General features: G+C 44.2%; 5 protein-coding genes across 5 annotated transcripts; 2 read left to right on the top strand and 3 right to left on the bottom strand.

The window, feature by feature from the left end:
• The first annotated feature begins 791 nt into the window (after positions 1–791).
• LOC126562840 (serine protease snake-like) lies at positions 792–1,809 on the top strand. The gene is made up of 4 exons (XM_050219430.1): positions 792–908; positions 974–1,462; positions 1,531–1,711; positions 1,790–1,809. Exons 1-4 carry the CDS (start codon positions 792–794, stop codon positions 1,807–1,809), a joined length of 807 nt encoding a protein of 268 aa, XP_050075387.1.
• Positions 1,810–2,819: 1,010 nt separating this feature from the next.
• Positions 2,820–6,116, top strand: LOC126561561 (uncharacterized). The gene is made up of 8 exons (XM_050217783.1): positions 2,820–2,961; positions 3,024–3,228; positions 3,292–3,893; positions 3,965–4,367; positions 4,442–4,572; positions 4,643–4,758; positions 4,830–5,730; positions 5,803–6,116. The coding sequence occupies exons 1-8, from the start codon at positions 2,820–2,822 to the stop codon at positions 6,114–6,116; spliced, it is 2,814 nt and encodes a 937-aa protein (XP_050073740.1).
• Positions 6,117–6,764: 648 nt separating this feature from the next.
• LOC126562459 (palmitoyltransferase ZDHHC16) lies at positions 6,765–8,407 on the bottom strand. The gene is made up of 6 exons (XM_050218970.1): positions 8,298–8,407; positions 8,021–8,168; positions 7,754–7,945; positions 7,544–7,661; positions 7,258–7,466; positions 6,765–7,193 (listed from the first exon to the last, which is right to left on the bottom strand). Exons 1-6 carry the CDS (start codon positions 8,342–8,344, stop codon positions 6,765–6,767), a joined length of 1,143 nt encoding a protein of 380 aa, XP_050074927.1. The 5' UTR covers positions 8,345–8,407.
• A 1,950-nt stretch (positions 8,408–10,357) lies between these two features.
• Positions 10,358–11,887, bottom strand: LOC126562389 (serine protease easter-like). Its single transcript, XM_050218893.1, has 4 exons — positions 11,824–11,887; positions 11,167–11,695; positions 10,864–11,063; positions 10,358–10,779 (listed from the first exon to the last, which is right to left on the bottom strand). Exons 1-4 carry the CDS (start codon positions 11,885–11,887, stop codon positions 10,361–10,363), a joined length of 1,212 nt encoding a protein of 403 aa, XP_050074850.1. The 3' UTR covers positions 10,358–10,360.
• Positions 11,888–16,479: 4,592 nt separating this feature from the next.
• LOC126561346 (lysine-specific demethylase lid) lies at positions 16,480–22,693 on the bottom strand. The gene is made up of 4 exons (XM_050217446.1): positions 22,065–22,693; positions 19,089–20,909; positions 17,997–18,887; positions 16,480–17,910 (listed from the first exon to the last, which is right to left on the bottom strand). The coding sequence occupies exons 1-4, from the start codon at positions 22,629–22,631 to the stop codon at positions 16,480–16,482; spliced, it is 4,710 nt and encodes a 1,569-aa protein (XP_050073403.1). The 5' UTR covers positions 22,632–22,693.
• Positions 22,694–24,440: the final 1,747 nt, after the last annotated feature.

The raw sequence follows: 24,440 nt of genomic DNA, 5'->3' as shown, positions 1-24,440 counted from the left end.
ACTTGTCAAAAGTGGTAATCTTTGGTAATTGAAAGAGTGATCAATGCTTCATAATAAAGCTTTCAATTTCGAAAAAATCCACAAACTTATTTATAGTCCTAATACAATCTCGGGAGGTCTTGGCTTACGATTGCAGGTGCTCTTGAGCTAATTTACCACTAACTAATAAAAAGTGAGTTTTGTGCACAAGAAGCACCGATGGGATGTGATATCGGTCTGTTCCTGTTGAGGAACCGCTGCTAATATGCCACCCCTAAGTTGTCCATCATTTGTTCTCATCCCAGTGAGTTGGAAATCCATTCACTAGAACATGAAGTAAACATATCTATAAATACCTATAATATGGTATATAGCTATTTACCATTTAATTATTTACTTTAAGTAGGACGGCTTGCGCCGTACGGTTTTTCGCTATATAATAGAAGTTGAAATAATATTGAAAGTAAATACCTTGAAGTTAAATGCTGCAGTAGTTATTTCACTACTTAAACAAGAAAAAATAAAATTATCAAACTTTAAACGCGCTGATTGTTTAGTAAAATCATGAATTGAAAAAAATCCTTCACACTAAAGCATTTACTAGAAAATATTTTAAACCCTCTTTTTGTTTTCCTCATTCAACGTCAACATGATAGCATGTGGCCAAAACCACAGCTAACACAAAGCACTACAATTAAATACGAGCCGTGAACATCCCATCACCAACACTTACATGCGTATACGATCAAACGGGTTTTAAGCTTGATCCTCTCCGATTCGCTGCACATTTCACAGTGTGTTGTGTATCGAAGATGAAGTCACTTACGGCGATGCTGTTTCTAACCACGTTTGTGCTTTTCGTTTTACACATCCGCGGAATCTTTACTCAGGAGCTACAATTCCAGAACAATGAACAAACGTCGCACATTGTAAGTCGTACTATTTGAAGATGGTTTAAAATTAATTTCTTGAAACCATTTTTCACCATCCAAAGGTACTTCTTGGATCAACTAAACCCGATGGAACGCGCGAATTCCGTTGTGGCGGTTCGTACCTTGGCAGTAACATAGTGGTTGCCGGAGCCCATTGTGTCACTGGGAAAAACCAACCAACCCTCGATACTGTACGGTTTGGCAGTGGCACAGGGAATGTTTTACATTTTCGAATCGTCAACCACACGCTGCACTATCGTTACAAACCACAGTTCGAGTATCACAACATGGCCATCTACTATCTCGATGCGAGACCCGATGTTGTAGGACGCTTCAAACCGGCTTGCATTCTAAAGCCACACATGAAGCAGGGCATGGTACAGATGGTTGGCGATAGCTCCAATGGGCGCGGATTGTCTCTTCAGTCGACCACGTTGGATGTGGTAGCTTCCGAGAAGTGTCACGAATACTACAATCCCATACCGAAGCTTCGCTTTGGTGTATTGCTCTGCTGCTTCTGTGCGATGAACCCCGACACAAGCGAATGCTCCGTAAGTTATGTTGTACTGTGGACGCTATATCAAAATAAATTGACCCTTTCGTAATCTATTTACTCCAGAATATGCACAGCTCGCCACTACAGTTGGTCATCAATCGTAATGGGAAAAGTGTTCCGTTTCTTATCGGTCACAAATCGATCGGAAGAGCTTGCGGAGTCAAAAGTCCTGCCGTTTTCACACGCTACGGATCTTACTACGAATGGCTAGAAACCGTTACAAACTTACCGTTAGAGGCGACCGGTAAAACCAAAAAGAAAACCCTTCCGTATGATTCAGCCCTCATTTTACTACTAACCAAACGTGTTCTTCTACTTGCAGATTGTTTTAGTCGCTATTGATCGAAAAAACTGGGTTGTCTAATAACAGCAGAACCTGGTTAAGAGATTGATTTAGCCTCCAAAAAAAAAACAAAATATCAAAACCAGTTCATCTAATTGGGAATTCGACGATAGTAAACAGGAAAATCCCAGCGAATGTTTTGGTTCTATTTTTAACCGCCGCGTACCGGGTCCTACACCAAATAGGACAAACACTTCAAACGGTATATTTTAACAAAGCCTCAAGTATCTACGTTACACAAATGTGTGTGTATCTTTTGCTTATGATGTAATACATTTTCAAATAAAAGCCATTTTATCATAAAATGTTAACTCTTTTTTAGAATTCACTTCAAATTTAAATGTCTTTGAAATTGCGCATTTTGCGCTTTACAGAAGTATCTTCTAACGAGAGTTCAACAACATGAACTACATTTACAGCATGTGTGTTTGTGGGTAAGTATAATTGTACGTATGTGTGGGGGCGGTAGTTTACAGGACATTGAGCAAAAAATAACAGTAGATTCCCCTGTTCTAACTGAGTAATTATGACCAATTAACTCCTACTAACACGGTCAAAGAAAAGTGAGATGAAGCGAGTGAGATTTTTTTTATATCCAGATATTTATCACCATTAACATCTTGCAAGATCAAGCAGCACGATGATCTAAGGTTGTAGTAAAATATTTAAAAAAAAAATCACACAAAATCTTCGCTTCAAAATCACACACGCACGCACACATGTTTCGACAGAAAATCCCCAAAGCACGGCCAACGAAGTGCATTCTATTCGTTAAACGACTCGAAGGTGTTGTGTGTTGATCATCCACAAATTAACAGCACGGTCTAAGTGTGCGTATCGAGCGGATATAAAACAAGCCCTCTGCCGTCCGGAATGCTTTTCGATCGCTCCAGTAACGTGTGCACTGCGAAGTTGAGCAGGTGCTCCCGGGAGGGCAGAAACCGGCTTCATCTAAGCGTACCGACACGGAGAACAATTTAAAGAGCAGCTAGAAAGAAATAAAACAAAAATGGCTGTAATTAAAAAAATCCTTCTTATCTTAGTTTTGAGCTGCTTTTGTGCTGTTCACAGCCGTATCCAACCGGCGGAACGCGTCTTTCCGACCGATATTAATAAAGCTTTTATACCAACGGTTCGTCAAACGCTCAACGGTAGGTAAATGGGGTCCAAAAGTGTATCTAGAATGAAACGAACCACTTCTGACTATTCACAGATTGTCATCTACGCTATCATAAGTATGGTGATTACTATCTCGTGTATCCAATCTACGGTGTGCCCGCAAGACAGGGAGAATTCTCTCATATGGCAGCGATCGGCTGGAGACGATCGAACGGATCCATTAGCTTCGATTGCGGAGGATCGCTCGTTACGACGCGCCACGTGCTGACCGCTGCGCATTGCGCGCTGAACGATGATGGGTAAGATGGAAACACCTTTGTGCGTCTGTACCCATTTCTAGTATACCCATTGTCCTTGAACAGTGTGGCCCCACAAGTGGTGCGTTTGGGTGTGATTGACATCACCGCTGGACTGTACGATCCGCAAAACCAGTTTGCCCAGGAATACAGCATTGCGAGCTTCAGGCGTCATCCAGAGCATGAATTTCGTACGGAATATCATGACATTGCACTCATCACGCTAGACCGTGCTGTCACGCTAACCAGCGCGGTAGTTCCGGCCTGTCTCTGGACTGGTGCGCAGGTTCCCTTGCGTCGTCTGGAAGCGGCCGGTTTTGGGCAAACTAGTTTCGGTGGAGAACGTACACCGATTCTGCTGAAGGTACAGCTTTCGCCCGTCGACAATGCTGCGTGCAGTCGGTTCTATCCTGCCGGTCGCCGGCGGCAGCAAGGTTTGATCGATCAGCAGCTTTGTGCGTCCGACGAAAGGATGGATACGTGTCACGGGGATTCGGGTGGTCCGTTGCAGTTGAAGCTGATGTCAAACAATCGCCTGATTCCGTTCATTGTGGGTGTTACCTCTTTTGGACGATTTTGTGGAACATCTACACCGGCAGTCTACACTAGAGTGTCGTCCTATGTCGAATGGATACAAACGGAAACAGGACTATCGTTTGATGCGAGAGGTATCTAGAGATTCCCTGTTACCACGTGTTTATGCGACATCCTATAATGAATTTTTCCAACGCTTTTGCAGCTTGTGCCGCACGTCACATCAATGTCCGGGAAATTGAGGAAGCCATGATAGCTAATCGTATAGGAGACAAAATATTCGTTGAACCAGAGAAAAGCTACATGGACTTGGAAACGGTAGCGAAACATCGGGTCTATCTTGGATACAGCACTTCTAGTGGACGGATACAATGGAATTGTGGCGGTGTGTTGATTAATGAGAATTATGTACTCACGGTAGCTCACTGTGATCGTTTCATTTTCAACAAATCACCCGAATACGTAAAGGCTGGCGATTTGGATATATTCAAGGATCACCCGCAAGCACAAATCGTTCGAATCGAGCAGTTCATCAAGCATCCAAACTATCGTGACGATGGATCCATTGATAATGACATTGCACTTGTTAAACTTCAGCGCAACATTAAGTAAAATGCGAATTGGAAATTTAACTATTTTATGTTGAATGATTGATCTTCCTTATCTACCTAATTTCTTACAGATTAGAGCCGAATGTGGTACCGGCATGTATACTGAACACAGAATCGCTTAAGCTTCCATTCTATGAAATGGCTGGCTTGGGTCCTTACAATATGAATAACTTCCTCATGGATGACGAAGCTGTATCTACTAGTATGTGTTGTGCCGTAGCCTTTCTCCAATAAGAGAGTATAACATTTCTGCAATCGCAATTTCTTCACAGACGATACGCTTGTACTAACAAGAATGAGAGCTGACAGCAGTTCTTGCAGTTGGCAATCCAGCAATAAGGTCATGTGCACCAGAAACAACCAATCGTTAGTGCCTGGAACATGTCGGGTAAGTGTTTAAGGTTTGTTAGCGTTGATACAATTTAACTTAAAACATTTTTTCTGCCCAATTTACTACAGATCGAACACGGAGGACCTTTGGAAAGAGAAATCTGGCATCATGACCGATATTACACGTACGTGATCGGTTTAAACGTTGCCGGCGAGGATTGTGGTTTTGGATCAGAAGCAATGTACGTCAACATTGCTTCCCATATAAACTGGATCGAACAGACAGTTCTAGGCAGCAGTAACAAACGACGTCAGCGAAGGTCGAACAGATTCAAACGGCAAATTGTGTTCCCGAGCTCAGGAGAAACTTTCGCTACCTTTTCGGTGATCCAATCTTGCCAACTACCTGATGGCCGAAAAGGATCCTGCATGCCGTATGGGTCGTGTTCGAAACAATTTGTAGGAACAATCATTTCCATATGTCAGCATGCTTTGGAACCAATTATTTGCTGCCCAACTAGTGCACCTGCATCATCCACCTCGCTATCACGACCAACACGACTGTCTGCTTCTGGACCTTCGTCCGGCTATAAACTGAACAAATGTGTATCTTACTGGAAGCAATACAAACGTCCTCCCATAGAGGAATTTGAGCACATTCCTTCTGAGGGTCGTCCGGTTGGTGAGGAAGAGTATCCTCACATTGTTGTGATCGGCGATGCACAAAGGAACGCATGGCCATGCACAGGCGTACTGCTAAGTGATCGGTACGTAATGAGTGCGGCTAGCTGTCTCGCATCGGGACGTGGTTTGAAATCAATTGGAATGGGACTAAAAACCCGAACCTCAGCCACCTTCGAAATAGAGGAGATCATTAACCATCCGTTACACGCACAAGAAAAGAACAACGTGGCCTTGGTACGGATCAAGGGTCGCATTCCATTCTCTTCCAGTGTGTTGCCAGCCTGTTTGTGGACCAAGAGTGACATGGTACCTTTGAAGCTGTATACTATTGGAAGAGGCACTGGTGGTAAGTGGGCATACAATATCAATACAAAACAAAAGTTTCAAACCGTTAATGAATATTTGATTCCTTTTGCAGGCCAAATGCACGTCTATCCACGAAGCGCCATGTATAATGCTGACTGCCGATCGTTGCCCAGCGGAAGCAATTCAATTGTGGACACAGAACATGTTTGTGTGGAAAACTACTATCACACCGATACTGTTTGCACTGATTTGCCTGGCTATCCTGTTGAAGGGATCGTCGAATATAACGGTACACGTATACCACTCATCGTGGGAACTACTTCCCATACTCTAGGCTGCTTAAATTCGCCGAAAACGCAATCAGTATCGATTTTATCGCGAATTGCAGCACATATGACTTGGATCAAACAAATCGTTGAACGATGAACTTCACGCAAACACTGGTGCCATACGAGTGTTAAGGAATCGCGGACAAGCATTTGAAACTTTGATATCTCTTACAACACGAATTTAATTTAACAAACATTTTTTTTAAATGGCGGGCAACGATGAAGTTTCAGTTAAGCCTTTGATTTCTTTAAATAATTATTCGCTGCTATAAACTTTTTTATGGATTTTGTAATGATCACAAAAGAAATATACGAGGTGAAAGATAATATCGAAAAAAATTAAATATCAATTATTCATTAAGTCCAACCAGTAATGCTTCTTTCTTATAGTAATAGTACAGCAGGTGGGCAGAAAAGTTGTAGTCCTTTTTCTGCCCACCATGAAATTGGCGGCTCCTGTATCCTCATACAATCCACCGGTTTGAAACAGATTTGCTTTGTAGTTGGACTTTGGAGACCTTTTTAAATTGTCCACACCTCATAAATTATTAGTTAAAACCGCAACATACTAAAAAATTTGATACTTTTACAATAGGAATGCTTAAATGAATTTTATTTACCCGAAGAATTCGGTAACTTAATGTACTGAGAATTGCTGTCGACCGTTTCATGATGACTAGTTTTCAACACCAAATTGTTGAGTAAGCAATGTTGACTTGAGGGCATGTTTTCCCGCGCTTCCAAACTAAGGCCACTCGTCAGCAGTATCAAACGCGTTCTCGTAAGTTAACCATGTCAGTCCATTACCTTCCGGTTTGTGTGAGGAGGGCAGCAGTACGTGTCGCCACCAGGTACGCTTGCGCGTTGTGCCTAGAAAAAGTTTCCAGTTCTTTCTTGGTCCGAAGTCGTACGGATTCCGGTACGTCTTGTTCATTGCGGCAAGCCTTTTCGTTTCGGATTTGTTTATGTGCGCTTCGATGCTGGTTTCACCTCGTGTAATTAGGGTGCTGTGCCAGGCAGTAAGTGCACCAAGCGCGAGCAGGGTGGCCACATTTATGAGTGCCATAAACAGTATTGCGCCATGAATTGTTTCCGTTCGATGTGTGGGATGTGGTATCGGCAGATCGTGCTCAGCAGGAGCCATTCCATCATGCTCGTAATCATTCATTTCGGTCTAAAATGGAAGAAATCTTTTAAATTTGATTATTTCTCGGGGTTTGTTCGATTCTGATACTTACCACCGGTATTATGTGTCCTGAAAGGTTGAATCTTACTGGATGTCCTTGCAGCGGCTCCATTTCTTTCCAACCACCTTCATCGAGAAACAGTACACCATAACCCAACTCAAATCCGAACGATATTATAAAAAGCGTGCCAATTGTGGTGTACAGCATGTAGAGGAAAAAATATCTATGATTGTGATAGCCGACACAATTATTAAGCCATGCTGAAACAACATAATTCCACTATAAATAAGTTAACAATCGAAAACCCCACAAAAGGTGCCATTGAAGCGAAACTTACGACAATGGTGGTCCATTCGTAGGACGCACCGATTACATACTGAGCAGTGATGTGTTCGAGGAGGTTTTGGTGCTATGCACTTTTTGCATATACTGACCGCTTCCGCTATCAGTTCCTTCTGTATGGTTTTATAAAAAAGGCACATACACACATAAATATATTACCTATTCGTACAAAATTTGTAACCATCGCTTCAGTCGTATGCTTTACCTCAGGTGGATAGCCCGGTGACACGGAAGCAGCTTTATAGAAATTGTATACTACATTTAATAACAACCAATGACCTACTATCATTAAGAACACAGTCATGTAACGATTTCTATTCCACCAGTACGGTAATCCGATCCAGTAGCATATTGTAACGACGGCAGTTGTTAGACATATGACAGCAAATACGAAAAACTGTGGGGAACAGATGCAAAAATTGGGAACAACTCAGTTGAACTCCACATCTGCCGAGCTACACGTGCCTCTTACCGGTCCAAGTAGATGAGTGAAGTTGTCAACGAACCAAAATATCGGTTCCATACAAACATCGGACGCATACGACTGGTTCATGTGATGATTGTAAGTTAGTGAGCGAATGCATTGTTTACCGTACTGAATGCGAAATCGAATGGTTTGGCTAAAATAATATAAAAGCCGATTTAGGATAACATAATGCAACGCTTGGACATTTCAACTGCACCACGAAAGTTTGTCCACTGATAACACTGATGACAGGGAAAAACAACGATAGTTTTCCTCCATTTACCTTATATTCTTTGGAAGCTCACGAAGACGCCACTGGATACGACTCATTGTGCGCAATCAATGCTGGAATGGAACCATTACAAACTAGTTTCCGAATATCACGAGCCAAAATTTTACCGAAAGCGGTAAAAAACTGATTAATTTTGTTGATGTTTTGGAACAGTGCAAGCAGCATCACTTGACGCAAATGTCAACATGGGCGGTACCAAGGTTCATACATATACCGGCAAAAGTACATACAGTAAAGGTGGGGCATGTAATTTTGTGCGTTCGATACCCTTGATGAAAGTTTGTTTATACCTGTACACCTGCACGCCGTGCGTTCGGATCGAATTTGTTGTATTAGCATAAAAGCAAAAAAAAATTACTTAAAGGGTGTAGCTATAGTTGCTTTCCTTCTATTGTTGGTTTACTTCTCAATTTATACAAAGTACACAAGAATTCCATACCGGAAAGCACCTCCTGCAGGAACTAGCTGTGTGAAACGATGGGAACGAGTGTTTGAACATTATTGGAGCAACGGCTACAACATAAACTACTTCAGCGTGCTTGGTAAGTAAATCCCCATCTCTTATTCTGTCCAACATAGTTAAATTATAGTAAAATTCGTTTGAACCACAACTACTCGGACGGTCTGTTGTTGAGGCGACAGAGCTGCCGGTCTTCTCAAGGCAGGACCGGGAATCAAATCCCATTCGCACCGTTCTCCCGTAGTGAGGACTGCTTATCCAACTGCGTGGTATCAACAAGTGTAGTAAGCCATTTGTTGGCCGGCATGACATAATAGGTCGCAAAGCCAATAAGAGAGAGCCTGCTACGTCGTTCGTCGGTAGCCTATTTTCCTTCTTCATTGAACTTCTGCTAATTACGATGCTGCTATGAGCTGTAACATTGTCTAACTATCGGGCATTGCAATAGACTCTCCGGTCTACGGTAAAGTAATAAAAAAGATACCGGACAACGAGATGGAATGATGGCATTGATGCGCATGCTAAGTCGTATAAGTATACTTCTTGCAGGAGTGGAGTGAAACTCGGGTTGCAGATGCTTTGGTGCTTCCAGCCATGTTTATTGACCAAGGAGGACCTTCCTACAACCAGTCTTAGTGACCTTGAGTAATTCGACGGTCCCTGGTTTTGGAAATGAAAATTGATAGAGAAATAACGAAAACTTGTTATTTGTCACTTGAAATTTTGGTTGTAATGCCCAGACAGAACTGGAATTCAAATTCCATCCGTACTGTTCTTGCGTAGTGAGCTCTGATTATCTAACTACGTGGTATCAACATGTGTAGTAAGCCATTAGATGGCAAGCGTGGCCAAGTAGGTCGTGCACTGATGGCAAGGGGCCGATATTAATTCTCATTTGAACCGCCATCCCGTACATAGGATTTTCTGTCCAGCTACAACGGTAGATCAAGTAGATAAACTCAGAAACAGCCAATTGTTACCTCCCGAGGGTCCGGGTGAAGAATGACTGGAAGATAAAACGTTCTTAAATATACACATTTCATACAAATAATAATGTTACATTTCGAACTTGTTAAAATATGTTACATACAGTATATGACAAAAAGAAACACTCAGCATGTAAATCATCAAGTCAAGTGAAGTGATCAAGTGATCATTCCGTTTGTACATGCGCAGCTAATTATCATTTGCTGATCAGATTAATTATTCACGCAGACTCACAGATACAGCACTAACAATCGCCAGTATTAAAAGTAAAAATTCTTTGCATAACTAATAACTGCATTCCATCATTTCTACAACATAGATGAGCAGCCACGCACGTGAGAGTGATTTTTTAATTAACATCTACTTGCATCCACAGTTTGCGCTTTCACTTTAAATTGGAACCTATTCACACCTCGTTTTTTAATTAACAGCTCACTCCAACTCCAACAGCACATTTAGCTAAACTTGATACTTTAACCATTCTTCGCAAATATAATTCCCATTCCATTTAAATGGTTTAATATTGTATCTTTATTGCTATTTATGTCAGTACCGCGCGTCAGTCTAATCGCTAAAACCGTAACGCCCCTTCCTCAAGTATCGCTGACTAGGGCTTCATGTTGGCCACTATCCAATTCATGTAGCTGGTCACACGCGTATAAATGCCGGGCACACTCTCCTTGCCGCATGATTTCACACCGGCCGAAACGATACCGAACTGTACAAACTTTGCCCCGGAAACGTCCACGCTAAAGCCTAGCGGACCACCCGAATCACCCTGGCAGGAGTCTACCAGCCCATCTCCGGCCGCACACATCTGCCACTCGTCCGCCAACATAACGTACAGGAAGTTTTCGTTCATCTTTTGCTGACATTCCGGTATAGTAACGTGGTTGACGATGGCTTGCAGCAGCACATCCGATAATGATTGCTGTTCCGTCGTACCCCAGCCGGTGATGATGTATTTCGGTAACGTTTTGCGTCTTACCTCTTCATTTACTGGCAGACAAATTGGCTTGATGGAATCTACACGATCGTAGGAAAGATCACAAGAAGAAAAAAAGCTTCTTAATTTGTACCACTTTTACCGTCACTACTGAAGCTACTTACCACTAAACTCGACTTCCCGTGCCATTCTTAGTAGAGCGATATCGTGCCTAAACTTGATGGGCCGATTGTACTCTTTATGGACGGTCATGGATTCGATGTCGACATCGATTGCTGGATCAGCACAATCCTTCTCACCGTCACTGAATACATGACAATCAACTTCCTGCCGTTTGTCATGCTCACCAAGCCTCACTTTGACCCTATATTCAGACATGGAATGACCCACACATTAGAATACATCGTTGTAATACTTTTCTTTTCTTTGAAGAAAACTAAAGATACAATTAAACACGAATAACTTACAGTTTTATAGTGCTGGACGTCCTAACGCAGTGGGCCGCTGTTAGCACGTAACGATTGTTGATGAGCGATCCACCGCACCGATCCGACAGCTGACCGTTCGATTCGTACCGCAGCAACACCATCCAAGGGAATTCAAACACACGCGTTGCATTGCCGTGCGCTATCCGATTGATCGTTATTGTGCCACAGTTTCGCGTCGGCAGCAGACTCCAGTCAAGTGCGGCCGTTGAATCCGGCTCAGCACCCACCAGCATCACGGGTCCCGTGCCGGTTCTGACCGTAACCGGTGCGGCAGTAGTGGTCGACGTTGTGCTGGTGGTTGTAACGGCCACCGGTACGACCTCCAACGGTTGACAACATACACTTCGCGTCACGCCAGGCAGCGTACAGGCCGCACGGTTGATGTAGTTCTGGATGCCGCGCGAAGGTGGTGTTGGCGAGATAATGATGGAGTAAATATTACGGCAACGCTCAATTGAAACGCAGAACCCATCGGACATGGTCGGTGTTTTGCATTCGGGATCTTCTTCTGTAAGCGTGAGAGAAGGAACCGAGGGAAGCGTTTGAAAAAGAAGATTCACAGACACAGTTTTACTGATGCTTTCTTGAAGCCTTGAAGGTCTTGCTTGCTGCAAGGTAATTTAATGTTAAACTCACGTGATAACACTCCGCAGGAGGTTGCAAACAACAGGAACACTACCAAAACTCTTTGCAGCACCATTGTAGCCCGCGCTATGTACAAAAGGAACGTCTATCTTCACAATTGTTCGTAGCACTTGTGTGGTCTCCTATTTCCTGACGGGCCCAACGTACCACACGGGTTCTGCCTTAACGTACACGGGGCCTGTATGGGCCGAGGTCTCGAAATGACTGATCAGATCGTAGATGCTCCAATCGCTAAGATCCCCGTTCAAGATCATCTTTCGTTGAGCAGTGCGAGAAGCTGAGCACATGGCCAACACACTCACACTGGCACGGTATACCGTGTAGCACGGTGAGAGAAGGAACAGGTTAAAACAACGCATGGAGAAATATTGTTTTATTCCATTTTCTTTCGTTACGATTAGCTAATGAAGCTATCACAATGATGTTGGATAAGTAAAACCGATACAATGAACCATTTTCATGGAAAAGTACGTGTTCTTTCGGTTGTATCGAGATCTTAAAAGGTGTCCTTATTACAATCATTACTAATTTACATTAAACTTTCAACAATTTGTTCACCTGTAGATGGATCCACTGCAACCTAGACCATAGTGAGGTTTACCAAACGACCAGAACACACACCAACGTACTAATGAGTCTGTCCCTCTCCACCCGTTCTCTTCTATCGGTTATCAAGGAACTTCAAGAGATGAGATGACCCCTTGTGTCCGGTCTTGATCCGGTCAGAGCGTCTCTTCGTCGTTCCTCATATAAACGCGATGCTGCTGCTCCTGCACCCGGGTTCGTCCCTGTGCCGCGTCAATGCCACATACATTTGTTCACCGCGGAGGAACAGTCGACCGCAACACAGAACCGTGATCGGGTCCGATTCGTGCAGCCGCTACCGAACGATCACAACTGCTGCGGTGCTATATGGCTGCTGCAGTCAGGGATTTCTTGCTTTGCGGGGATTCCCAACGGGGCCCTTCCGTAAGCGCCGTTTTATTTCGGCCGCACGCCACACTAGGACCGGTTTTTGTGTAAATGTGGGTATATTTTGCGTGTGCGTGTAAAAAAAACTACGTTCCCCACCCGGTTTGTGGGCAGATCCTTCGGCCAGATTTTCGACATTCAGTTATCTAATGCGGTATATTTCATTGATGTGCGACACAAGCGAGCATGAGAGTAAAAGTGGGAAAAATGTAAATATTTAAATTTTTTTTTCTTCAATCAAAAGCGGTGCTTAACATTTTGTGCGGAAAGAATTCCATGGCAAATGATTGAGGAACAGAAATTGCTTTTTTTCTTTTTGCTAATTCGCACATTGTGTCACCTCCTTGGTGTGGAAATCTTTGTGATGCAGGGAAATTCTAAAGCAAAAACCTGTTCAAGCCCCAACCCACTCTTCCTATGTTTGCATTGAGCTTTGAACGGTGAAATGTTTTCAATTTGTTATCACACCTCCAGCGTGAGTTTAGCCATGCGTGATTTATTATTGCTGTTCCGGGTAGGGTTAACAAGCATAAATGCCTTTGAACGATTGATTGATACTTGAGTATGAATGATTGAGATCGGCAAAAAGGACAAGAATAGTTTTTTAGTTCAGTTTCGTAAAGAACAGGTTCTTTACGTCTTAAACCAGTGGGTTTTTGCTATCGAATGCAGCTCAAGATTAACTGTAGCGTGAGTGCCAATTTTAATTGGTAATTATCGAGTGAGTGACAAATTCTGCTTCCCATGTTCTGTGTGAACGATCTATTTCCTTCTTTTGGTTTACTACCGTTGAGTTATTGCACGTGCTATCGTAGCAGAAATGACTGGCCCACGCTAAAGGTGCGCATGATTTTATGCGTAGCTTATGGAAGATAACAGGGACGTTGTAACATTCGCAATACTGGGCGGGTGGTCTCAATTTGAATATCCAACAAAGTTAATAAAAATTGAGTTCTAACCGGGTTGCTGAAACAGAATACATACACACCTCTCAGGCGCTACACAAAAATTCTCGATACCGCTAATGGTGTAGAGCCGTCGTCGGCCAATCAAATATTTCAAACTTCCAGATGAACATGGGACCGTCTCTATACTTTGCGGATTAAGTTGGCCGTTTGCATCCTAATGACATGATCACCTCATCACAGTGCGAATGGCGAATCGAATACGCTTCAGAATAGTGAGATCTTTGCACAGATCATAGACCATCATTGTAGCGGATTCTCCAACATTCTGAACCGTAAATCCTTTTGAGTGGTTAGAGGAATACGTCAGTGTTGGCCAGTGATTCAATAAATCCTATAAATCAGAGACGGCTTTAAGCAGATTGAGCGGTCGCGTGTGGCTCGAATACGAATTGGTTGTTGTCAATACTGGCGAATGCAAGGGGCCCCGATGGCTTCCTCGAGAGACCCCAGAGGCAGAGGCCTTCAATTCGCCTTTGCCCCCGGCCACAGGATGTTATATAATAGGGCCCTCCAAGAAAGGGCCAAAACCCATATCCGCTTAGGGCCTCAGAAGGGTAAAATCGGTTTCTGCTATAAATTATCTATAAAGTCCCAACTTCGTTCGTTTGAAGAGGGGAGATTTGACAGGAGAAGTTGGATGACACTACAATATGGCCGGTTAGTAGCTGCTAAATTTTGACTCAAGCCAGCTGCTTTGATTTGGACTGCATCACTCTGCGTATCTATAAAGAGGTGTATGAGGTCTTAAAGACCCAAAGCTTCTATAAAATATAATTTAAAAAAAAGCTCTGCGTATCTGCATAATCGCTGGTGATGGCACAACATTTTGGGATGTTGTTTCGTTAATCACCGAATCAAGGGTTTTGTGCCGCTTACCCGTTGCTTTGGTAAGATTCTGCCATACAGGAAAGCATCAAATCAAAGATGTTCATCAACAGCGTATCCCAGGATCTTAAATCGAAAAAAAAAACTAATCGAAAGGATGTCGGATTGTAGCTGATGATTTTTCATGCTCTGCGAAATTTGGCGCATGGTGAAGATCGGATCAGTGATGAACCTTCCGTTTCGGAATCCTCTGTAAGCGTATCCGGCTATCTCTTCAGCAAGTAGGACAGCTCGATAAAAAGAAGGAAATTTTGTACACTGTGAACTGATTTAAAACAACCTCAATGTGATAAAATGATAGGACACACAAAAACACATACAAAACGCCATTTTACAGCTAATCTTGATTTTTTTTAATTTTATTACTAGAACGAAACATAGCTGCATAATTTAATATGGGGGATTTCATGTCGCTACCACATTGTCACAGCAACGCGCCTCACAAAATAATGCTAAACCTCACGGTCTCTGGTCCAAAAGTGCATAGAGGAGGTGTTGGTGGTGCGTGAATGTGTTTGTGTTTGCTTCTTTTTTTTTAATTCTTCGAATGCGCTCAGGATGATGTGTGTTTGCATCGGTTTTTATTTCTGTGGGACTGACAGCCATGTGAAGCCTTATTATAGAGATCTACACCACCCTTTTGCCCAGGAACGAACTCCTGGATTGAATATAGCCTTGCCCCCATCCATACCAGAGCAGAAAAAGAAAACATAATCGTAAACGAAAGTGTTGTTCAAAATCTATCCAATGCCGTACACGTCTTTTTCGATCAAAAATTGTACAAACAGTGACATTTATTGCATGGATGGTCTTGAACAATCGTTATATGTTTTTGTTTCGTTTGTTTGTTTTTTTTTTTACTATTATAAATATGCCCCACCATGTTCAGCATATTAACACTACGCCTATCCCTCCCCCTTCGCGAGGAGGATCGTCACATAATAATGCACAAATTATTAAAATAAAACACGCAAATAGCGCTGTAAAATGTGTCCATTGGAAACACACGCCTCATCACATACGATTTTTTCCGAGTGCAACGGAAGAAGAACTGCATCTGTGTCTCGAAACTGGTGATAGTACTAATGATGACAGCAGCCGTACAACACCGAAGCAGCAGCAGCAGCAGTAGTGGTAGTCGGCTTCCAAGTCAACATACGACAGCTATTGTAAAGCTAATGCTTTAGTACAACTCAAGAATAAACGTGTGTATATATATAGATGTGTATGTGTGTATGAAAAGATCGTAAGGATGTGCCGACAAATCGACGACTACATTTCCAAACTCTAGGTACCTTTTTTCTACCATACTACCACATAGCTAGCATTCCTACCACTAACATCCTCTGCGCTAAAAGGCTCTATACAGGCAGAAGACGAAGAAAGAAATAATAAAACACTCACGAGCATTCTTCAAGGGTTCTTCTCTCGGCAGCATTACACGGCATCGGCTTCGGTCGGCGTTCTGCTTGCAAAACTTATTATTTAAATGAAAATCGAGCTAGTGTCTAATAATTTAACCGAAAATTCCATCCTACACGAACCACAATATAATTGTCCATTTCTTACTTTTTGTTCATATTAACTTCGTCCATATCATCATAAAGGATGATAGGAATCAGCAGGTGGGCCCCTTTATCTACTTTGTTTATACACCCCCTTTCGCATCGTAAATATACTGAAACAAGTGTATTAAAATTCAGTTCTGTCAGTTACAAAACTCATACACTGCCCGACTTAAAGGACACACACACCGCACCGTCTATCGGGCTTATGCTCCACACCCACCACCGTTGTTGTTACTCCGATAATGTTTGCTTCATCATAAGTTTTCTACCTTAGTCTGTTGGTGTTGTTCTTGTCGATGTCGATCATGCTGTTGAGAGACATTTGTCGAGGTGCTAATGCCGTTCGATCCGCTGGAATTACGGCTTCCACCACCATTCGCCGCCGTTGGCGATTCCGATGATGCTTGACTAGTGCTCTCTGGGGAAAGATTGGTTGCATCCTTAGAACCACTGTACCGCGTTATTTCAGCGTCCTCAACATTATCGAGCGGTTCCGCCTTTATTCTGCGACCGGGCGTGCACGCTGCTAGCAAAGGTTTTAAAACGCTCGTATCTCGCTCATGTTCGTCCGGTGGTTTACAGCCATGACACCCATTCCTCCCGAGCTGTACGACGCCACCGCCAGCCTCCTCCTCATCATCGTCATCGTCTTCTGCTTTCACCTCATCGGCCGCTTCTTCGTCGTCTGGCTCATCTTCCCCATCGTAATGTTCACCAAATTTAAATGAAAAATCGTCAAAACTGCTTCCGGCTGTGTCGGTCGTCGTTGTTCCTTTGACGACAGCAAAGTCATCCTCACTTAATATTTTCATCTGCAACAGTTGTTCCATGGCGGACAGATTCCCGGTATTAGTAGTCTGTTCTTGATTCTGCTCCTGCTTTACAACCATTGCCCTACTATGCCGCTCATGATGCCGGCAATGATGGTGATGCTGCTTGTGACGATACTTTCTTAACACGTTCGCTTTGGCCACCATCTCGTAGCACTTGGCGCAATGATAAACGACATCGCAACCACTGCTATTTGGATGATGCTGCTGCTGTTGCACACTGTCGTAGCTTCCTAGCACGTGTTTGTCACCGCTGCTTGCTAATCCTCCGTCCGATTCGTTCCAACCTAGCAGCAGTTGTGCCCTCAGCAATCGTTTATCCTGCTCCCCAATGTTACTTTCCTCCTTGATTTTTTTCACAATTGTTTCTAAATCTCTAGCAGGAATGATTGGATCATCCAAGTTCGAGATGGATCCGTTCCGTTTCCGTTTCAGCGAGGTGGAAGGTGATGTGGACGATTTGCTGCGCCATTCCTCACCACTAGCCCCGATAAATCCTCTCGAGTTGAACAGCAACATTTGACCGCCGTGCCGATTGAAGCAACCGCCACCGGCAGTCGTTGTAGCAAAAATGTTCTCGCACAGCAATTTGCCTTCCATCTCTACCGGGAGCAGTTTGGCCCGATTCGCCAGATTTTGGAGTGTGTGGAAAAAGTTGTAATTTTTGCTGCTTTCTAGCGTTTCGATCGCATGCAACCATTCCTTCGATTTGTGCAGCACGTCCTTCAGTTGACCGGCCAGTGGCAAGAATGACTCGATGTTTTGTGCCCGCTCAAGAAGACTATCGATTTCGCTGATCTTGTGTTGCGTTTCCGTTTTGAAGCACTGATTAGCGGACTGCTCCCAATCGACAATCTGTGTAAAAGGAAGAAAACGGCACATAGCAATTGATTAAACGTTTTTAACATTGCACAAAAAGAACACCGTCATCTGTAACATACCTGCAGCATAATACCATGCAACTGGGACAGCTCTTTCTCTAATACTGTGTGCGGTAGTATGCGCATGCCTTCGTTGATGAGCTTCTTGATTTCCTCCAGCGAAAGTCGATCGACCGTATTTTCGCGTAATGTTCGCACCTCCCGATACCATTTGTACTGCGTCAACCGATCCTTCAGCTCCGTAATTTGTGGCAGCTCGATACACAACCCATTTCCTTCCTCGATCAGCTGATTTAGCTGCTGCACATTCGTGTCCTTAAAGCGTAACTTTAACGCTTTATCTGCCTGGCGTAACCATTCCTGGCCGATACGCTGCAACTCCCGGACGCTGTCACCTTCGCGAATAACACACCGCAGATTGTTGATTTCATTGATAAACAGCTCCAGCTCGTCCATCGTCAGCTTGTACTTGGCACACTCGAGCGAATTACGAGTACGCGTGCGTATTTTATTTATATCCAGCTGCTGAATTACCGTAATGCACTTCTGCGCCTCCAGGATGGACAGGTTCAGGCGCTCCAAGATGACACTGTTCGGAAACTTTTGACTTTCCGCTTCGTGCGCAATGCTTTGCAGCTCCTCTAGTGTGATGCTGCTTGCGACTGACGGATCAAGCACGTCACGCACGCGGAATAACCACTTTTCAAACGATTCTGCTTTCACCTTGAGCTTCTGCACCATCAGCGGCAGTTCGTCCAGTGTGTAGCGATACTTGAGCGTGTGGTTTTCCGGCGGACATTCGCACAGCTCGGCAAAATGGCGCAGACAGGCCAGGTTCTTGGTACATTTACAGTTAACAGCCGACAGGAAGCAGGTCGTTTTGCAGATTTCGCACTGCCTAGCGTCGTCTGTCAGTAATTCGAATGCTTCCCGTTCTGCGTTGGATACACCCTGTCAAGATAACAAAAAGTAGAGGAAACAAATCATTTAATATCATCACCAAACAGTTCCATAACTACTTGAGGCCACTTAAGTCTGTGTCACAGCTCCATCGATCCGATCTTTTCGCATGGCCCTGTCAAAATTTTATATGGGTTTTGGAAATCGGAACGATAGAGCTGTGCTACCAGCCTTAACGGTTGCATAACTTACCCATTCTAGCAGATTCTTTCGCAGTTTCTTCTCCGTATCAACCATTTCCGCCATATCGATATAGCACGCAGTCGCAATTCCTAGATTTAGTCTGTCCGGCTCCAGTGCCATCTTGCAGACGAGCTCGTCGTGCGAAAACACACAGTACCGCCTCAACTTCGAGTAATGGTTGACGCACTCCCGGCCCATCTTCATCCAATCTGCGGGCGCAAAGTTGACCGCCTCGGCAAAGTTGTATCCCTGGTTAAAGCCGGCATGGTACGCACGCGGGAATGTTACGACAAATTCGCCCGCGTGCTGATCCGTCCGGTACACGGGAACGTCGGCATTCATCAGAATGTTAGGATTCATAATCGTCACCAGCTGGTGTAGCAAATCCGGCTGCGAGTGGAACAGTTCGGGGGCAGCCGATTTCATGGCCAGTTCAAATTCTTCGGCCCGGCTCCCCGGCACACCGTACCACGTTTTCGGTTCACCCCAGTGCAGATAGTTGATCGAGTAGCTCCAGTGGTCCTCGTTGTGCCAGCAGAACGTGGCAAAGCACATACCGACGTACATCCACGGTACCTTCATGCCACTGATATCGGCATTAATGTGGCCCAGGATTGATTCGTCCAGCACAGGCAAGTTGTTGAGGTTCCAGCTTGATTCGGCATACTCCTGATCGCTGGACGTAATATATGGTGACGATTTGGTCGGAAACCCACTACCATGATCCATCGTGTGCAAATCGGCCCCATACTCGACGGTTACATCCTCATCGATCGAGGAAACAATTCGCCAAAATTCCTTCTCCACCAGCTCCGTCGGTACAAGGTGCACCGGCATGTTGAAGTAGTTCGACTTGAACTGATCAGCCATCTCGCCAAACTGCTGCAGTGTGTACTCACGCTGCGCTTGTTCGAACCCGAACGCTTCCACCGGCTTCGAATTTTCCTCCACAATACACTTTGGGCATCTCCAGTCGCCCTTCGGAATATCCTGCAACGGTGGCATTAGACAGAACGTATGGTACGACGCATCACATCCGTCGCACAGCAGCATCGATTCCTCGACGTCACCTCGATTGCACATGTGACAAATGTACTTGGCCATCGGATCGTATCCATGTGTTCCACCGCCGGCGGCACTTTTCTCCTCCTTCCACGTGCTCCCATTGCTGGCCGCCTGTTCCCGGGCCGCAGCAGCCAGCTTGCTCGCAAACTCCAGCATGCTCCTATGTCGGAGTTCTTTCTTGCCTGGGGACATTTCATCCGACGAGCCGCGAACACTACCACTAGCACTACTTCCGGTAGTTGAAGTAGGCTTGCTGCTGTTGCTCTGTTGCTGGGCAAACCGTTGAGAACGGCGAGCCGTTGTCGTCATAGGAGGCTGCACCTGTTGACGGGACTCGATGCAATGCGGTTCATACTCGCAATCTTCCGAAGGCTCCGGATCGATGTTGGCCAAATCCACCACCTTCCCCGAACGATACACATCGAACGGATAGAGCAAACGGTCATAGTGAGTTCGTAGATTGGATCCAACACTTTTCCCCTGCTGGTAGCCCATACGGCACGCTACTTTCGACCATTTGCGTTCCTTCGTTACTATCTCCAGTCCACCCTCCTGGTTTACGATCTTGTGCAAGGTGTACAGATCGAGCGGCTTGCGCTCGACCATCGGTATCTTCAAGGTCGTTCCTTGCAGTTCGCAAAATTTGGCAATTTGGTCGAGAAAGTTCAGCTTGATGCGTGTTTCGGCTTCCAGCTCATTCAGGCGCTGTATGCGCGGCGTAAATGTCAGCTTTTCTACATCCACGGTGAAGGGAGGCTGCCAGGACTGCAGGTATGCGTACGTGCGTGTGTGTGATGCGTCATCCACCGGGAAAGGGATAAATCGATATGAAAAGAATTGTTAATATGGATCCACAATAGTGATGGGAAATTACATTTTTTTTTTCCTAACGAAACGGAACTACCTTATTTTCTGAAACGGAATGGAACGAACCTGGTAGGTTCTTTGAACCTATTTCAACGCAAATGAAAAGGGTCACAGAGTCTGTATAGTCAAGTCTGTTGTCAATTTAATTTTCTCTTTTACCCCACCATTTCGTGGACCAAGGACCTAGAGAGGACCACAAGCTCCACAAACAATTTTTTTTCGGCTGGTTTGTTCTTCTCCGCTTAACGACCTGCTAGGTCATGCCGGCCCTCGAAGCATGGCTTACTAGAATTGCTGCTACCATGTACTTAGATATTCAACCCCCATTATGGGGGAACGGTTCTGATAAGATTCACTTAATTTTACAAAACCAAAAAAGAACAAGCGTTAACACTGCTTAGCATCTTTTTTATGTAACGGAGCTTAATATAGAAAAAATGGATTAAGTGCAAGTATTAACATGGTAATGGACAGAAAAATGTAGGTGCTCCATTGTCGATTGAGTCGATTGAGGGAACGGAACGGTTTGGAACGAAACTCATCATGAATTCACGTTATTGACGGGCGATATCAACCCGGAGCCGTCTCCGATTTCAACCCGAAGCCGATTCCGCACCCACGATCCGTTCTGTCAACCATTCCGTTAACCGACAAAGAAAGCTTTATCATAGTGCTTGGCGTTCGGAACCGTAGGTGCGGAGCCGGCTCTGCAGCCATGCGAAAGGAGCCGGTTAGGAATCAGTTTCATTCATTTCTGGAGCCGATCGTACCCGGTTCCGGAAACTGATACGTTTTTTTCCATCACTAATCCACACACACAACACTGTTTTTTTTTGTTTTCCAATATTGCAATAGTCTTTGCACTCAGTTCCCTAGCAACCATGCTGCTTAATACTAAGGAGCTGATACATCGAGTTCCTTTCGTGCACGTAAAACATTGGTTTGTTTGCGGGGCAGTCATTTTATAGATTAAATAAAGGATACACAACAACGCGAGAGAAGACACACACACAAAAATCCACACACACGCTTACAATAATAGAGCATACTTACTCTCGGTGGACGTATTTTGCAGATTCCATACTTTTCGGCCGTCGGACGTATCTTGTTGATGTACACAAGTGGATTTTTAAAATCTTCCTCCGACGGCTCAAACACTGGCGCTTCCGGTGGAACATTGAATTGAAAATCATCACACTTGTCGAGCGATATATGTGGTCGATTGCTGCCACCCTGTTTTTGCTGCTGATACAAATGGTTGCGATTATTGTGTTGAGCATTATGATTGTGATAGCTCGTCGGTTGCTGCTCATCGGCACCATCAGCAACCAGGTCGGATGCACCAACGTCTGTGATGGAAATAGATCCACCTGCGGTGTTTCCAGCACTTATGCCAGCGGAGGATTGAAGATGTCTGCTACCTCCGTTCATGGACCCAGCGGAAGCACTGCCCGCTCCCACTCCTGTCGCAGCGGCGGTCATCGCTGTTGCTCCGGAGGACCCATACGTGCTGCCGTTGGGGTAATTCTCACTCCCACTGCCACTGCTATTGCTGCTGCTGCTGCTGCTGCTGCTACTGCCACTTCCGTTCGTCAAAGAATTTTTCGACTTATTTTTCATCGTTCTCAGATGCTACCATAACTTTCGGTGCCAGCCGAACAATCAAGTGAAAATATGGTGTAATGGAGTGTTTAGTTGCCTTCCCCGCACGGGTTTAACATGCAATGCGCTGGGTGGATTTTTCTCCATCCACAGACATCAAACGAACATATTTTTCGTGCTCGCTTGGGTTTTTTTGCTCCTTCCGTTGCACTTGTTTTCCTTAGCGGTTTATGCAAAAAACAGTTCATAGGGAACCATTACACACATCAGTGGCACATTCGACGGCAATTGCCGAGGTAAAAGTGAAAGATTAAAAAGGGCTGCTGCTGGTGGTGTGCGCTGCCTTGTTACTGCCCGCCTGGCGGCTTGTCCATTTTTGTTTGCACTTGGCGTAATTCGTAATTCACATCGGTTGTAGCCGACCAGATTGAGTTGGAATAGTAACTGAAGCTGAATGGTAACTTGCGATAATGGTGCGCGAGTATATTTTCACTTCACAGAACGAATCAAACCACAAAACTTGAGATTTATCGTTTTTTTATCATTATGACCAATCACACCAAAAACTCCAACCAACAATCGAAAAACACACTGCTCGCAGCGAATTCTCGCATGAACGATTTTCTCGTAGTCGGACTGCCGGACTGTCGCCACTTTCTGCGTTTGCCTTCTGGACGGTAATGTGGCGTACGTGCGATTATTACTTCGACGATTCCCCTGCTCGGAGGTTGGCTTTTTCGCTGCAATCACTGGCCAGAAGTTTCGTCAGGAAGAACGCACTGCTTATTTCGATGAAAGAAAATCGGGGTCATTTTCGACGAAAGGTCCCTTCATCGACACCGAATGAACCGTAGCACAGATGGTGTGTCAGTATAACTGGCAGGTTTACATCTGCATAGTTGAAGGATTGTCTGCCAGTTTATTTTATGTATTTATCTTGCTTACAAAAAAAAATGATTTTAATTGTGATCAAGCGAACGTGCGTAGGTTGAACGCAATCTGGGAAACATCGTAAATGTTTTGCGAAATTAGTAGCTAAATTTTTCGATCGTACATTGCAGAATAAAAGGCATCAGTAATTATCTCACCGCTTCATCACACAGTAAGCTACAGCGATACGCGGTTAGGTCTGAGTTACAGCTTCATCGTTCGGATTTTTTTGCATGGTCCTGTTAATATTTTATATGGAGGCCCCGGACCACGAGGAATTTCAAATAGTTGAAATCTTTGCGAAACTGTAAAAAAATCAATTTTGTGATTTTACGTTCATTGCCAAAGTGGGTAAAAGACTAGGTGGGCTCATAGCTTTGGCGCCTTGGCTATATTCAATGAGAGTTTGACATGAGTGGGCTCGATTATGCTATGCACATTTTCGCTCAACACATACGATTGCACACACATACACTGACAAACGATTGCACACACATGCACTGACAAACGATTGCACACACATATACTGACAAACGTTCGAACCCACTCTTGTCAAATTGCATTTCATTTTTCTACAGCGCAGTAGTTAAATGGTTCGGTACGAGACCATTTAGTCTCTTTACCCATTTTGTTTATTGCCCCGTGTGGATAGCTTGTGTATGCGCCAGGTTCTCAAAAAGCGATTTTAAAGGTCGAAAATTTTACAAACACTCATGAGAACCTGAAATTAAGATTTTGAAAACTCTGTAAAATTATAATTTTGAATTTTTTTTAAAGGCTCGGGTCACGGAATGTTTCAAAATCTAAGTTTCAGGTTCTCATGATTCTTTGTGATATTTTAACGCTTTTTGAGAACCTGGCGCATACACAACCTACCTAAATGAGGAAACGGATTTC

This window comes from Anopheles maculipalpis, chromosome 3RL, assembly GCF_943734695.1.
Source record: "Anopheles maculipalpis chromosome 3RL, idAnoMacuDA_375_x, whole genome shotgun sequence".
In the NCBI taxonomy this organism is placed as follows: Eukaryota; Metazoa; Arthropoda; class Insecta; order Diptera; family Culicidae; genus Anopheles; species Anopheles maculipalpis.
Note: the sequence above shows the minus strand (reverse complement) of the source record. Positions and strands in the feature narration are given on the sequence as shown.